The sequence below is a fragment of the Dreissena polymorpha genome, chromosome 13, assembly GCF_020536995.1.
Source record: "Dreissena polymorpha isolate Duluth1 chromosome 13, UMN_Dpol_1.0, whole genome shotgun sequence".
Classification (NCBI taxonomy): domain Eukaryota; kingdom Metazoa; phylum Mollusca; class Bivalvia; order Myida; family Dreissenidae; genus Dreissena; species Dreissena polymorpha.
The window spans coordinates 14,068,155-14,085,676 of NC_068367.1; the positions used below are offsets into that span (position 1 = coordinate 14,068,155).

The 17,522-nt window shown below is 33.5% G+C and overlaps 1 protein-coding gene across 1 annotated transcript in view; it reads right to left on the reverse strand.

The window, feature by feature from the left end:
* Positions 1 to 15,790, reverse strand: part of LOC127855844 (uncharacterized) — a 33,982-nt gene extending 18,192 nt beyond the window's left edge. The window contains exons 1-2 of the mRNA XM_052391730.1: positions 15,354 to 15,790; positions 4,383 to 4,424 (exon numbers count right to left, since the gene is read on the reverse strand). Of these exons, the coding sequence (XP_052247690.1) occupies positions 4,383 to 4,424; positions 15,354 to 15,418 (107 nt within the window). The 5' untranslated portion in view covers positions 15,419 to 15,790. The remainder of the gene's footprint in view (positions 1 to 4,382; positions 4,425 to 15,353) is intronic.
* Between the last annotated feature and the right edge of the window lie 1,732 nt (positions 15,791 to 17,522).

Sequence of the window (17,522 nt, forward strand, 5' to 3'; positions counted from 1 at the left end):
AAATATGTATGAAACATCTAGCACAAAGGAATTCATGAATTATTCATGATGGATCCTTAAAGTCTGTCTCAGAAAAGTCATCAGAAATACTTGTGCATGAAATGTTCATCACTAAGTATTTATGGTTAGATGAAGAACTGTTCATGAACTTTGAAATGTTCAACAATAATTCATAAACAGTTCATGAACATGTCTTAAGAACAGTTCATGTCCAAAAGTTCATGAACCAAGCTAAGGAACTTTTTCAGAACCGTTCATGAACAGTTCTTGATTGGCTTGAAGTGTTCATGAAATCATGAACAACATTTCGCCGGGGAATATTACATATAAGACAAACTGACAAACTGTAAAAAGAGCATGCAGATATGAGCATTTTTGAAACAAAGTTGTCAATAAAAATTGGTCAGAACACAACTAATTACCATTTAAATGGTCAATCGTTTGTTTTTAATGCACACATTAAAAAGAAGTGTAATATTAAGTGATAGCTAATGTAATTAGTCAACAACCAGTCCTTTCAAGATTTTCAGCAGATTTATAAATCGGATGTTCACAGTCCTGTAACAGGATAGTACTTTTTAATACACTGCAAATACATTATTTAAACACTTTAAAAAAGAACATGTCCAGGCATTTGTAAAAAAAATAATCAAAAGGACTGCACACGCTTTGAAGAGGACCCTGCAACTATATGTATAAAGCAATGATTTTTTACCATGTTTCCATAACAAATATCCAAATACAGCACAGATCCAGTCTAAAAAATATGATTCCTCAAAGTGAATGTGTTCTTTATTACTTATAAAAATTTAGCATTTTTATACCTAATGTAAACTATCAGTGTTGTTGTTGTATTTGCAAGAATTTTAGTTGTTGTCCGTTTCTTACAATAAGTACTTTGTCCTAAATGTTTAGACATTTCAATGCGGTTTTAATTTTATTTAAAAAATGTTTCTGGAATTTTCATTTGATAAAAACAATTTTACAGAAAAAAACTGAACTTATTATAAAACAAAAAACTAAATGATTGTACTAAAATTGAAATTTTGTAAAAGCTGTAAAGAAGTAATTAAATAATCCAGTTATTCATAGCACCATACTGTCAAATTCCCTTTTCCCTACATCTACGCAAATATTTAAAATTGACAATTTATTAACATTCATTACCCCTTTGCAAACACTTTGCAAGGTTAGTTAAACATTTTGGTGTTGCCTTGTAAAGCACACCTCAGATTATAAGTTCTTGTTGTTTGGAAACACAAAAGCTTTGTGGTCCTTTAATAATCAGCATTTGTTTGTTTATTTGTTTGCTTAGAGAAAAGTAATGTTTTCAAAATGTTTGCAGATAATTTGTACAAATAGTTTGCAAAAACCTGCTACTCATTTTCTTGGTGGCAAATATTTTTGAAATATTCAGCAAATATATTTCAAAGGAAAACAAGAGTATGGTTTGTTATTAAAAGTATTTTGTTCAACATGCAATGTAAACATGCTGAAGTGGCAACATTATCAGATTAATTGTGTCAATTGTATTTTTTTAAAGTCTTAAATTTGTTTCACTGTGTATACATATTATTGACAATGTTATTTGTAAGCGTGATAATCTATTATCTATTAAACACTATTTCAATACAGAAACATGTACATATATATTTAATATTGGATGATATATTAGTTTGACAACCAATGGTAAGTTTGATGGATTGTAGAACCTCTTAATTTTGGCACTTGAAATAGATTTTTAATCAGATAATTATGAAACATGGTGAAAATATTTTAGGGCACATTCACATTTACTTCACCTAAGTGTACCTGCACATAATACTGCAAAAAGGGTGTTGCAGATAGATAGATAGATAGATAGATAGATAGATAGATAGATAGATAGATAGATAGATAGATAGATAGATAGATAGATAGATAGATAGATAGATAGATAGATAGATAGATAGATAGATAGATAGGTCAACAGGTCAGAAGAGTTAGTTAAAATGTGGTAACTGACCAATTATCTACAACTTATCTTGCTACCAGTTGTTTATAAAAAATATATATTATGTTCAATAATTTACATGACTAACCCAGTCCTCTAAGCTTTCTTTTATTAGGATCGGAGTTAGTGTACAAGTGTCGTATGAAAGATATCGTTGCAGGAAATTGAAATGATCCTTAAAAAAATTGTGTCTTTAAGTGTCGTTTGAGCGAATCTGCGCTAAAACTCAATTTAGATACACATCGTACATTGAATCATTCCTTTTGTCAGTTGTCACAACATAGTACGGTTGATATTCAAACGCATTATTTTTCTCTTTCTGGGATAGTGTTTTAGTATGTTGATGCTGCATTAACAAATATAAGTGTATATGAAGTGAAAACACCAAAAATAAACAAAAGTTGTAATAGACACCTATAAACTGTTAGATGCGTCTAAAATCACTTAAGCTTCAATTTCATGAAATAATAATATTTAAAAAAAAACACTATGAAAATAATATATAATTAAAATTGGAATTAAAAGTAAATAATGCAAAATTATAGTTAAATGGGAAATGAGTGAGTAATTATCACATACATGTAAAAATTACAAATGATTATTTATAATTTCCCACTACATGTACTAAGGGAATCTTACTAGATAAACTAGTTAAATAGTGTAATAAAAAAAACTGACCCAAAATAGATTTAAAAAATGTTCAATCAATATATGTACCCCCGCTAACCACTAATTTGCTGGTACAAATAAACATGACCCATTTATAATCCTTAAAAAATCACACACTGTATCATAACGTTATTATATAAAGTAAACTATCATTGGTTGATATATTATGGAAAAGCTTTGTTTGTACAGGGTGATTAGTGGAATTTTTCTAATCTCATGCTTTTCCAGGATCAGTCTATTTAACTCAGAAAAGTTTAGTAAATGTTGTGTTAGTTTTCCTTATTTGTGATCATTGTAATGATCAATTAATGGTAGGGTGAATGGTGCATTGTCATTTTAAAGGCTTACTTTCCAAAGTACAGTGAGTGTATCAAATTATTTGTACAAATACTCTATTAGGGTTATACTGATTAGGAGTTTAAGTTAAGAGTGATAGGAATTTTAAGTAGAGAAAGTGCTGAAGTGTTTTTGTAAGTTTGGTTAATTAATACAAATATTTTAGAGCAATATGTGTCAACACTCATTTATGAATGGTATTTTTTTTGCTTGGTTTATTCTATAAAAGAAGAGAAAAGAAAATTGAACAGACATTGAAACAACATTTTTATTGAATTTTGAATTATTAAATTCATTTGCATGACACATAAGTATGCATATGCAGGGGACAAAAATACCACTTGTCCGCTCGTATTGACGAGTAAAATCTCGAAAGGACGAGTGAATTTCCCTAAAGCTCTCGTCCTACAGGACGAGTGAAAAAAGCTGATGTTAAAATATGTATTTTCTGACGAGTAAGACTTGTTTTCATTAAATAAAATCATTTTCTTAAATCATATCTATTCCGAAAGTAGATCGTGAATGAACCGGAAATTGTAATTGTAAATTTCATACAGCAGGTGCACGTTGTTATGCGAGACTGTGTCCCCAGTAAATATTGGCTTTTTGGTGTAAACTTTGCGCGTCCATGGTGACAGGGAACCAACCTATGCATTCACTGTAAGTATTGATTTTTAAAGAATTATTTAAACGCGAAGTAGAATCTACGGTTTCAAAGCAGTCTGAATTTCGTCTGACATACGAGCGTTCTTTAAAGTTGGCGGTAGCGATGTTCAAATGTCCGAAACGGAAATGACCGCGAGTATTAGAAAAACGGCAAACACAAAATTGTCTTCAATTATTTATTGTGTGTTCCTCATAAATAAAGTAATTTATTTCACTGCTTAACATTTATTTTGTGATCAGCTGGCATGAACAACTGAGTAAGCAGCAATTTAGCAGTGATACAAGAAACTTTATTAGTCATATCAGCCCTTTGCAATCTTCATTTCACCCATATTTTAAGGACAAGTGCATGTGTTTGCAGGACGAGTGAAAATTTTAATGCACTTGTCCTGCAGGACGAGTGCAGTTTAGAAATATTTTTGTCCCCTGATATGACTATTGTCATGAAAAAATTGTTTTTATGCTATATGCTGCTAGTGTATCTTCAGACAAACCTGCGCATCAATGCAGTCTGGTCAGGAGCCACCATGTCCGCAAAACCTTTCATGACTTAATAGCTGCATGACTGGGAAGCTCCTGACAAGATTGCCGAGAAGTGCAGGCTGGTCTGCATCTACGCTGGCCGCGTATGGCCTACGATCCATTTTCTTATGACGCTGGTCAAATAAGGAAATTAACTGTACCTACATGAAACACCAACTAATAGACTGTAACCTACCTGCTTAACATCCTGGTAGCTTGTACAAGCTTCTCCAACTCTCTGAAACAACCCATAAGTAATTGTATTGTACATCAGAGATCATTAGAGATCCCAAATGTATATAAACAAGATTATGTTTTTTAAATGCATTGAAACAAGTCGCGGATCTGATCTACAGAACAGCCGAAAGCTATTTTTATGGGCGGAACTTCACATTTATATAGTACACCAGAAAATAATATACATTGTATAAATCTTTAGTAAAAGCGTGTTAGAATCAAAATAATTTGTGTACTTTATACTTTGTTGTTAAATAACTCACGACCGGAAAATTAGATGCGTGGTTCAAATGTTTCGCTCTCGTGATTAAATCCCTACGCATCTAAACTATCGGCCGTGGGTTATTTGACAACAAACTATAATGTACACAAATTATTTCTTAATTTTTGGCGTGTTATTGTCAGTAGCCAACATACGCACAGACATTTGTTTGGTATTGAGATGTAAGTTTTGCACTTAAATAAGGATTGTTTGCAAAAAGAACAGTAAATGTTGTGTCCTGACTATCTGACCAAATATAGTTTGATCACCACTAAGACAACATCTTGGACCCTAGGTTCTTTTAAACACCATTAGAAAACTTATTTGAACCACAATAAATTTGGCAAATTTTAGACATTAATATCTGAACTGGGAATTTATAACTGCATACTTAAACCAATGATTTAACGATAATATGCCTAAATGTAAGTTATTCATAGAAACAAACTCGTAAATGAATTTATGAGTTTTTTTAAGAATTTTTTCATGGTGAGCTTTTGTTTATCACCTTGTGCAGGGATGATAAATTTTTTAATTAAACAGATTTTGTCATTTTTTTAACTTATTCATTAAATGCTTTATATTGATAAATGTAAACATTGGATCGTAAAAGCTCCAGTAAAAAATCAAGAAAAAAAATAAAAAGAGGAAAAGAACATTGCCCGAAGCAGGTTTCGAACCAGTGACCCCTGGAGTCCTGCCTGAGTCCTGAAGTAAAAACGCTTTAACCTACTGAGCTATTCCGCCTAGTACACATGGTTGACGTATTTTATACCTTATATAAGCAATCTTCGTAGTTTCACAAAATTTAACGATAAAAACAGAACTCTCCAAATTATTCAATCGTTTCGCGTTGCAACGCTTTAGAATTTTTAGGTTTTAAAATCGTCAAAAGATGCATATAATGGCTATATTAGAGCATGGTTAATGTTCAGTATTACTGTTTCCTCACAAATATCATAACTAAAACGAAAACTTACGAATCTGAAACAACTTTTTTCAATTTTGTAAATTTACCAAAGCGTGAAAAGATCCCTTTAATGGGAAAATGATTAAATAAGATCCATAAAATTGTGAGAAAAATTAACAATATGCAATTTATTAATGTGACCAAAATTGTCAATGGTTACTGTTCAATGGTGATCTCATGCATCGAATGATGGCTAAAGTCATTTGATTCTTCATATTCAAAGAGTCTACATCTCTTTGATGTATTAATGATATATATTATCATTAATAAATATATTACAGGTAACTTTGTTTTAGTATTTTTCACTATCATGGTTTGTTGCTTTAAACTGTATTTTGTATTGCTTGTATTTTAAGGATCACAGTCGGATCATGCATAACTTGTATTTTTGTATTGGTAATTATTATTGCTATATTTATATGATGCCATTCTTTACATTCAAAGAGTCTACAACTCTTTGATGTATTAATGATATATATATTATAATTTATAAATATATTACAGCCAAACGAGTTTTCCTCCATGATAGAACCACACGTTAACCATCCGGCAACATGTGTCATGTTCTGAGAAAACTCTGGGCATAATCCTTGTGCGTTAATTGTCATCCCAGATTAGCTTGTGCAGTCCGCATAGGCTAATCAGGGACGACAATTTTCCATTTTATGTAATTTTTTGTTTAAATGATGTCTCTTTGAGAAAATCCAGTTGAGGCGGAAAGTGTCATATCTGATTAGCCTGTGCGGACTGCACAGGCTAATCTGAGACAACACTTTACGCAGAAGCATTATGCCCAGTTTTCTCAGAACGCGACTCACATTAGTTACATCAACATAACAACCTTAATTCAGTTTTCCAGGTTTTTATTCTGATTGGTCTTCATAATGTTCAAATATTGGAATGCACAGAGCACATATATAATCATATCCAACATGCTTAACATGTAAACAACAAAGATGCATCAAAGCTCTAATATGTACATTGTCATGGTAACTGATTTACACAAATAATAATTAAAAAATAGATTTCATTTTCTTTAAGACATATTATCTAAAATAATATTAATAGGAATTTGTAAAAGGAATAATTAATCAAGTGAATTAATCAAGCTATCAAGTTACACAGTTGCTCTGTACAAATGAGCTATAAATCATAAAAACAACAAACTTTAGTTATACATGTATACAGTAACAGAAACAGATTTCCCAGGTATACATACTATCTAAGAGAACCAAGTGCATTTATTATTGCTGTTGATCATTATATAGTGGAAATAAGCCAAATCAAATGTGGAAACATCATTGCAAAATGACACCAGTTATGTACTATTGCAGGGGCAAAACAAACTTCTGTATAAAAATGACACACACACGTGACGACAAAAGCCTACCCTGAGCACTTTGTATTAAGGTGACCGTAGATTAAAAAAAACACACACATTTTGTTAACTTTTGTAATCCAAAGTGATGCTAAGTTTTTGTACACATGAGGACATGAATGCAGCAATATGTTACATATAAAAAGTCAGCACACATAGCATGAGGTGTATGTAATTATAATGATTCAAATTATAATATAAATATGAGTAATTTCTTAGCATTTTTCAACCCTTGGCTTGGACAGGCACGGGCACTGTTCTAGCTGCATCTAAACCAGGAAACTCAATTGGTTAGGAAATCCCTTAACGGATGTGTTTGGCATCATAACTAATTCATGTATTGTCAAAGTGATAAATCTTTTGATCCAAGCAGCTTATGTGGATTGACTATCAGTACTGCTTGATGAGTGCAATGGCTCATATTGAACTATCAGTACTGCTTGATGAGTGCAATGGTTCATATGGAACTATCAGTACTGCTTGATGAGTGCAATGGCTCATATGGAACTATCAGTACTGCTTGATGAGTGCAATGGCTCATATGGAACTATCAGTAATACTTGATGAGTGCAATGGCTCATATGGAACTATAAGTACTGCTTGATGAGTGCAATGGCTCATATGGAACTATAAGTACTGCTTGATGAGTGCAATGGCTCATATGCAACTATCAGTACTGCTTGATGAGTGCAATGGCTCATATGCAACTATCAGTAATACTTGATGAGTGCAATGGCTCATATGGAACTATCAGTACTGCTTGATGAGTGCAATGGCTCACATGGAACTATCAGTACTGCTTGATGAGTGCAATGGCTCATATGGAACTATAAGTACTGCTTGATGATGCAATGGCTCATATGGAACTATCAGTAATACTTGATGAGTGCAATGGCTCATATGGAACTATAAGTACTGCTTGATGAGTGCAATGGCTCATATGGAACTATAAGTACTGCTTGATGAGTGCAATGGCTCACATGGAACTATCAGTACTGCTTGATGAGTGCAATGGCTCATATGGAACTATAAGTACTGCTTGATGAGTGCAATGGTTCATATGGAACTATCAGTACTGTTTGATGAGTGCAATGGCTCATATGGAACTATAAGTACTGCTTGATGAGTGCAATGGTTCATATGGAACTATCAGTACTGCTTGATGAGAGCAATCGCTCACATGGAACTATAAGTACTGCTTGATGAGTGCAATGGTTCATATGGAACTATCAGTAATACTTGATGAGTGCAATGGCTCATATGGAACTATAAGTACTGCTTGATGAGTGCAATGGCTCATATGGAACTATCAGTACTGCTTGATGAGTGCAATGGCTCATATGCAACTATCAGTACTGCTTGATGAGTGCAATGGTTCATATGGAACTATCAGTACTGCTTGATGAGTGCAATGGTTCATATGGAACTATCAGTACTGCTTGATGAGTGCAATGGCTCATATGCAACTATCAGTACTGCTTGATGAGTGCAATGGTTCATATGGAACTATCAGTACTGCTTGATGAGTGCAATGGTTCATATGGAACTATCAGTAATACTTGATGAGAGCAATGGCTCATATGGAACTATAAGTACTGCTTGATGAGTGCAATGGTTCATATGGAACTATCAGTACTGCTTGATGAGTGCAATGGTTCATATGGAACTATCAGTACTGCTTGATGAGTGCAATGGTTCATATGGAACTATCAGTACTGCTTGATGAGTGCAATGGCTCATATGCAACTATCAGTACTGCTTGATGAGTGCAATGGTTCATATGGAACTATCAGTACTGCTTGATGAGTGCAATGGCTCATATGCAACTATCAGTACTGCTTGATGCGTGCAATGGCTCATATGAAAACTATCAGTACTGCTTGATGAGTGCAATGGCTCATATGGAACTATAAGTACTGCTTGATGAGAGCAATGGCTCACATGGAACTATCAGTACTGCTTGATGAGTGCAATGGCTCATATGGAACTATAAGTACTGCTTGATGATGCAATGGCTCATATCGAACTATCAGTACTGCTTGATGAGTGCAATGGCTCATATGGAACTATCAGTACTGCTTGATGAGTGCAATGGCTCATATGGAACTATAAGTACTGCTTGATGAGTGCCATGGCTCATATGAAACTATCAGTACTGCTTGATGAGTGCAATGGCTCATATGGAACTATCAGTACTGCTTGATGAGTGCAATGGCTCATATGCAACTATCAGTACTGCTTGATGAGAGCAATTGTCTTCAGTATTATTAGCGGCTTCATATAACTGGCCAATCATACAAATCGACTTTGGTTGCTTGGTCCTCAACCAGCGGCAGGATGCTGTAGCCTTCTCTTTAAGAATGCCTCACTATATCCAGCTGTGTTCACCATGCTTTCAACAGCCTCATGTACCTGAATAATACACAAGTCAAAATGTTATTTCATTTATTACATACCTGTTTTATGCTTTTGGAAATAAGAAAGTAACAGAATAGCAATTTTTATGTTTACAGCTACGCATTCATAGAAAAATGTCAAACAATAGCATCTCAAAACTGATGCCACTTTCAACAATTGCAGCTATTTTTCAGGATAACACTTTCCAAAAGGTCATCAATTTGCATCAATATTTGAAAACAGTTACTTAGATGGTTTACTGATTGAAATATGGCCATGACAGAACTAGAATTCACAGTTTTAAAGGGTCCGTTTCAAAACCTTAAAAGGCACCTTATTTTGTATTTTACTAGTATTCATAAAAGAGTTCTATATAAATTAGCAGCATGTTGTTTGTCGAAATGGAAAGGCAAGTGTCAAGCAAAACTATTAAAATAGATGCTGTAAAAACTGTTATAAAGCATGGCTAAACATGAACATTCACCAGATTGATATGTTATTTATTGTCAGACACTGCGAAAGAACGTCCGTTCACCAGACATTGACAACAACGTCTCTAAAGGCCGATGGTGAAATAAAGGATTGTCAGGTTATTTTTGCTTTCAAAGGCTGCAATCCTCGTGCAGTTTTCACAACATTATTTGGCAGTATCAGGCAGTTACCAGGTCCTGTGATTTCCGAACATTATGAGTTAATTTTGACAACGTTCGTAACTACCATTATTATGTTTCACTCTTTCATTGGACATTTTGAACGTCAGCTTAACCTGTTAGCCAATTTGAAAATGGGTGCGTAAGAGAGTCTTTTGAATGAATTTTGATCTTACATTCAATGTTTAATTGTCAAATTCTTTAGATGCAGATCATATCAAACATTACACATTGATGTTTAAATTTATATAAGTACTAATGGAGGTATTTAAAATTATCACAATTATAAGATTTGCATGCCCCCTTCTTCGAAGAAGAGGGGGTATATTGTTTTTGGCCTGTCTGTCTTTCATTCTGTCTGTCTGTCCCAATATAAAGAAGTGAAACTCCAGAAGCTGCAGGAGTATTGCAGTTCTATCATACACATCTCTGTGGGCCTTTATTTAAGGCAAGGAACCAATTGCCAAAACGGTACAGTACGGCACAAAACGAAACAACATATACACATAGTAGAATAAAGCTGGGGTCACTGCCTTGGAACGGTCATTGCTAAGCATTGGGGGTTTAAACCAGTTAATGAGCGCTCAACCTCACACTTGGCCCAGCAATATTCATGAAACATATAAGTGTAAATAAAATTTAACCTCATAGCATTGCAACTCAAAATAAACAGTTATAAAAGGGAATTAAAACGCATTCAATTTAATAACTATTTTATTACTCAATGGTTGAAAGGAGACCAGAGCAACAGAGTTACAACTTTTTGAGGCATGATGAAATGAAATTACTAACACGCATCAACTACATCCCTTCTTTATACAAAAAAGATTTCAGAATATAGCATCATATAGTTAATATTTCAGATCATCATCGCGCACCTACAGGAAGAAGCAACAATATTGGGCGTAAAAGATCCAAATTACCTACTTGATTGTTTATGTGACTAATTCAAAATAAATAAAACGGAGCTTAAAAATAAATTGATCAAGAAACTACCATCAGAGAAAAAATAATTATGAATAAAGTTGACCGATATAAACGGGAGTACATTGTACCTATCATGTAGCTAAAACAGTGTTGGTTGTTCGTAGCGATGAGTCGTATTTAGGAGGGAAGACACGATGACGTCACCAGTACCAAAATTAAGCTTTATTGTACTGTACTAAATAATCGAATTATCAACAAAATTAAATATAATTAAAGCGACTGTACTGTATACTAGACTTACTTATAAAACCAGCTATGCTTATCAAACAATATAGAAGCAAACATATAAAATTGTCATTACGTTAATTATCCCAAATTTTAAGAAGAAAGATATAGTGAATCAAACACTAACAAGCATGTGTGTTTAAGTACATCAGTATCAATTATCCCTTTGATAAAAAGGAGCTCATTAAATTAAAAAGTGTATTACTAGCATATGCTTTAAGATATTTACATTTGTGAACACGCTTCAAAACATCTCCATAAAATGATGGTTGTGAAATTCCATTAGTTAAATGCCATTTTAAAGAAACATTATATTTTGAAATTAAATCACTATATTGTGAGTGAAATTTAGCGCATTTACGCCAAAGGTTATGATACAAAAAACCTTGTTTTAACAATTTCTTAGTTAATAAACAATTACGATCATTAAAATCTTTAACACAAGAACATGCTCTAGCGTGTCGTACCAACTGCAAAATGTAAATACCATAGGAAGGACCTTTAGGGATGTTACCATCTAGGAAAGGAAAATTCACAATTTCAAAGTTAAAGTCGTCCCGTTTGTCGAATAAACTTGTTTTTATCATATTATTATTAATAGTTAGATGTAAGTCTAAAAATGCAGCATCTATATTTGATTGACACGATTTATTTAAGACTAGTTCTTTTGGATAGATATTGTGAATATATTGTTCAAAGTATGGATTATCTAAGTTCAGTATGTCATCAATGTATCTACTTGTTAGGTTAAAACGTTGAATCAAATCTAGTTGTTTAGTTATTGATAATTCTTACATAAAATCCCTTTCATAACAATATAACAAGAGTGCCAAACTGTCACAAGATACGCCCGTTCGGAGGTTTTGGACACCATGCTTAATGCTTGAAATGCACTAAGTGACCTCGAGACCTAGTTATTGACCCGGCATGACCCATATTTGAACTTGACCTAGATATCATTTAGATGTAACATCTGACTAAATTTGGTGAAGATCAAATGAAAACTACTTCAATTAGAGAGCGGGCACCATGCTAAATGCTTGAAATTCATTATGTGTCCGATCGTGACCTCGTTTTTGACCCGGCATGACCCATATTCGAATTTGATCTACATATCATCTAGACTCAACTTCTGACCAAATTAGGTGATGATCAGATGCAAACTACTTCAATTAGAGAGCGGACACCATGCTAAATGCTTGAAATGCACTAAGTAACCTTGTGACCTAGTTTTTGACCCGGCATGACCCATATTCGAACTTGACCTAGATATCAACTAGATGCAACTACTGACCAAGTTTGGTGAAGATCGGATGAATACAATTTGAATTAGAGTCCGGACAAAGTGGCGCCGTTGAAAATGCACTAATTGACCCTATGACCTAGTTTTTGACCCGGCATGACCCATATTCGAACTTGGCCTATATATCAACTAGATGCAACTGCTGACCAAGTTTGGTGAAGTTCGGATGAATACAATTTGAAATAGAGTCCGGACAAAGTGGCCCCTTTGAAAATGCACTTATTGACCCTATGACCTAGTTTTTGACCCGGCATGACCCATATTCGAACTTGGCCTAGATATCAACTAGATGCAACTGCTGACCAAGTTTGGTGAAGATCGGATGAATACAATTTGAAATAGAGTCCGGACAAAGTGGCCCCTTTGAAAATGCACTTATTGACCCTATGACCTAGTTTTTGACCCGGCATGACCCATATTCGAACTTGGCCTAGATATCAACTAGATGCAACTGCTGACCAAGTTTGGTGAAGATCGGATGAATACAATTTGAATTAGAGTCCGGACAAAGTGATGCCTTCCGCCCGCCGCCAAGGGGTTTCACATAATACGTCCCGTATTTTATACGGGCGTATAAAAATAGATCAGCAATAAGCAGGGCACAATTAAAGTACCCATAGGAACACCAATAATTTGTTGAAATATTTTACCATTAAATTCAACAGACAAGTTTTCCAGAAGAAAAGTAAGTGCTTCACAAAATTCAAGACAAGTCCAGATGATGTATTTATCCAATATCTGATTAGTAAAAAAAGATATTTTAGAGTTTAAAGCAAGATTAAAGAACACTTCTCTCTTGCAAATGTTTTTTCAATCAGTGAAATGAGTTTCGATTTTATTCAAATGTGAGGGAGCGTTGTATATAGTGTAGAAAAATCATAAGTACTTACTTGTGACACCTTATATTTTCTAATTTTAATTTTATCAATAACTTCTAAGGAGTTTTTTATTGACCAAAATAAGTTTATATTACTATTTTCATAAACTGTATTACAATATTTTGCTATATGATATCTAATAGCATTCAAGGCAGATGTTTAAGGTACACTGATAACTGTTGGTGGTACAAGATTTCTCAGGTAGATGGATATTATTGGATTTTAATTTGTCAGCAACAATTGTTTTTAAAAATTTCAAGATCTTTAAATAAACTCTGCTTTTGATGACAGTTTTTTCATTTTGTATTTTTGGTTTATTTGTTTTTATATGGTCGTCAAATATAATATTGTATGAATTTATACTAGTTGATGAGATAACAAGAGATGTGTTTGTGAGAAACACAATGCCCCCTACTGCGCCGCTTTGATCTTGACCTTGATTTTTCACCACTCAAAATGTGCAGCTCCAGGAGATACACATGCATGCCAAATATCAAGTTGCTATCTTCAATATTGCAAAAGCTATGGCCAATGTTAAAGGTTTCAGACAGATGGACAGACTGACGGACAGTTCAACTGCTATGTGCCACTCAACCAGGGGCCAAAAAATGTTTGACCGATAGTTTCATAATTTGACATGGTTAAGACTCAAGGACACATTGCAGTCTTCCTCAAAGGTGTGCTACTGCCATGCATTCACTGTCATTAGATAATGGAATCAAAATACTCTTACAGAATTGGCATTTAGGAAAAACCACAAAAAAGAAGAATGCCCAAAATTACTTACCTTGGTTGGTAAATCCATGATCCTGTCACTAAACTGATGGAAAATGCTGCACAGCAAAATGCACATTTGTGCTTGAAACGCACCGTTCATTTATGTGAAAAAAATTAGGGAAGTTCTTATATTAGCCCTTTGAGTGCTTGAACCGGATTTTGAAGGTTTTTGCAAACAGTTTGGATCCAGATGAAACGCCACAGAATGTGGCGTCTCATCGTGATCCAAACTTTTCTATATAATCTGATAGTATTCTTTGAAAAAAATCAAAGAAAATGCTAATTTTAGAAATTCAGCTGACAACATTTTAGCAGATGACAAATTACCCAGCATGCAAAGGGTGAAAATGAAAGGACACATTATCCTCATATTGGTTACAATGCGGAAAAATTTCAAGGTTACAAAGCACAAACATACAAAGTGGTACTAAATATTTTAGAAGTGAGAGCTGAAGAAAACATTCCCAATTACAGCATTATTGACTGTTAGCCTTAAAAAGGCTATTTTAACGTCATTAACATCATTGAGTAACAATGACATTAAATTTCTTTTGTGCCAAAAATCTCAGATTACACATTACAAACATACAAAAACTAAATAAAATGTATAGTTTAGTGGAAGCAAAGCACCAAAATGATTATTTTATTACAAGGGCTCATTTATAATTTATAAGGTTGCTATTGATGTACTAGGTACGTCTTCCTACCAGCAGTACCGGTATCACAATTCAACTTGCCTGATATTTATTTTCGGTCTGGTGACTTGTTTGGGATTTACAAAGAGGCATAACAAGTTTTGTGTTTCAACTCATCCCAAAAATCTGAATTTTGGTGCACAACATTGTTTTTGTATTCCTTGTTCAGATTTGTATCTTTTTCTTCTTCAGTAGGCCATAATAGAAAAATAAACTTTGAATGTAAAGAAGATGTTTTTAATACAAGTCTGATTTGGAAGATTTTTTAATTGAGTGGTCACACATTTTTGTATTGTTCAAAAGTTAAATAGCCAACCTATTTATTTGAGAACTATATGTATGTGTAATCAAACAACTTTTGTTTTGCCCACTACATGCTTGTTATTTATGGAGTAGTATCAGACTTACTCTTTTTGCTCTGTGAGCATGATGGCTACATCTTCTCCCAGGGGTGACCTTTCCATGTGTGACATCTGGAAATAGATAAAATACTGTTAAGAATATTTATATTCTGGAAGTTAAGAAAAATTCCTCATATGGAAGGTGGTTCTATTGATAATGTAAACAAGATGCCAAATTATCAGTAAAACAAGAAAAAATATCTTGAAGATATACAGGGTTGATGTTCATTGGTTTTAATTGTTGAAAACGATCGCCAATTAAATCAAAGAGTTATAAATAAGGTTGCAGATGTTTTTCTGAACAATTCTTTGCCCTTCTACATCCAAGTACATGTTAATGTGTAGGAATGTAGATAGAAAGGGTCTCTTCTTATTGGTGACCCAAAAACAAGAATGTAAAAAGCCCAACGAAGACTAGTATTTGTTAAAACAAGTTTGGAGTTTAAGAAAAAAAAATAATGTGTGTCACTCTGTTGATAACTCCAGTATATAACAAAAATGTGTTCAGGCGTTTGAAAAGAACTTGTGTATGAAAGTGTTGGTCAATCAACATAATACATCAGTATATGGTATTTTTGTCAGGAGCTGGATTTGAATCTGGATTTTCATTTGTTTTTTATTTTTTACATTAAATACTTTTTTGTCAATGAATACATAAAAATGATTTTTTTGCCCACTGGCAGCAAAACTAAATTGGGCTCTGATCGGAACATTTCTGAAATATAACTTGAGTTTTTATAAGCAAATTGTATCATAAAAATTGACGCTCAACACAAATAATACACATTGATTTGTCTGTAACCGCTTGATTTGTAATCTGAAAATATTAACCATTATAACTCATTAATATTCCTGTTACACTAAGGTTTGCAAACACATTGCATTAACTACTTGGCATTGGAAGAAAGTTTTATGTTACCACACAATTATTGCCATACTAATCAAGCAAATATGGAAATGTTATTTATATGTAAAGATTATTAAACTTGTGATACTTTTTAATTTGTTTTAGATGTCTCCAGCCAGGCCTTTTTCTGCCTATCTTACAGGTCCGATAGTCGGACCCATTCCCCAAGCCAAATATGCATATTTTTTCTTCAATTCTTAAAAAAAATCCCCATAAAGAAGTGTCTTATGACTTATGATTATTAGACTCTATATCTCAATTTTATCTTTTAAACAACCTACAAAATATATAATGATAATTTATATGATTTTTATCCGAAATGGCTGGAAAAAAACCCTGCCCAAATAATGCTTTTGTCGACGAAAATTCTTCCCAATTTGGAAGATTTTGCGACTCTAAAAATTCCCAATTTTGCTAGGTAGTTTTCCCCCAATTGGACAGAAAAAGGCCTGCAAGCGGTATCTGGTAAAGGCAATATTTTTTCATGATAATTATCTTCTAAGGTAGAAAAGGGATGGGTGCATATTCAAATATTCCACATCAGCCGAATATTGGAATGCAAAATTCTTATTCGAATATACTATTTTTATGCAGAAAAAAGGGCTTCCTGTATTTTTTGCATTCCTGGCAACTCGTTATATGTCAACCAGGACAATTTGCACCTGATTTAATTGTCCATCCAGGAAATCAACACTTGATTGAAGGGTTTGAAACATTAAATGTTTAATGTGTTTTTTTGCAAAGGAAGACATTTGACTTGATTTGACTTTGCTGCGAAACATTATCATGTGGAGGTTGTAACACAACCGTAGCACACTCTTTATGTGTCATGATGTATTCCATTTCCATGCCCTTTTCTTTGAAGATGAGGGTGTATATTGTTTTTTGCCTGTCTGTCAGTCATTCTGTCTAAAACTTTAACCTTGGTCATAACTTTAAAAATATTGAAGATAGCAACTTAATATTTGGCATGCATGTGCATCAACGGAGCTGCACATTTTGAGTGGTGAAAGGTAAAGGGAATCTTTCAACTGGTCAAAGGTCATAAAATAAAAATAATAAAAGCGTGGCATAAGCAGGCATAGTGTTTCTGACAAATACATCTTTTGTTTCTTATGAAAGAAATCCATTGTCCTTCAATTAAAACTTTTTTTCTTACGAAGTTTGTTGTTTTCGGCAAAAATCATAAGTTTAGAAAATGCCTTATAGTATATATTTATCTTCGATAACCTTTGATATATATGAATTGTTGACAGGTGTTATCAAACT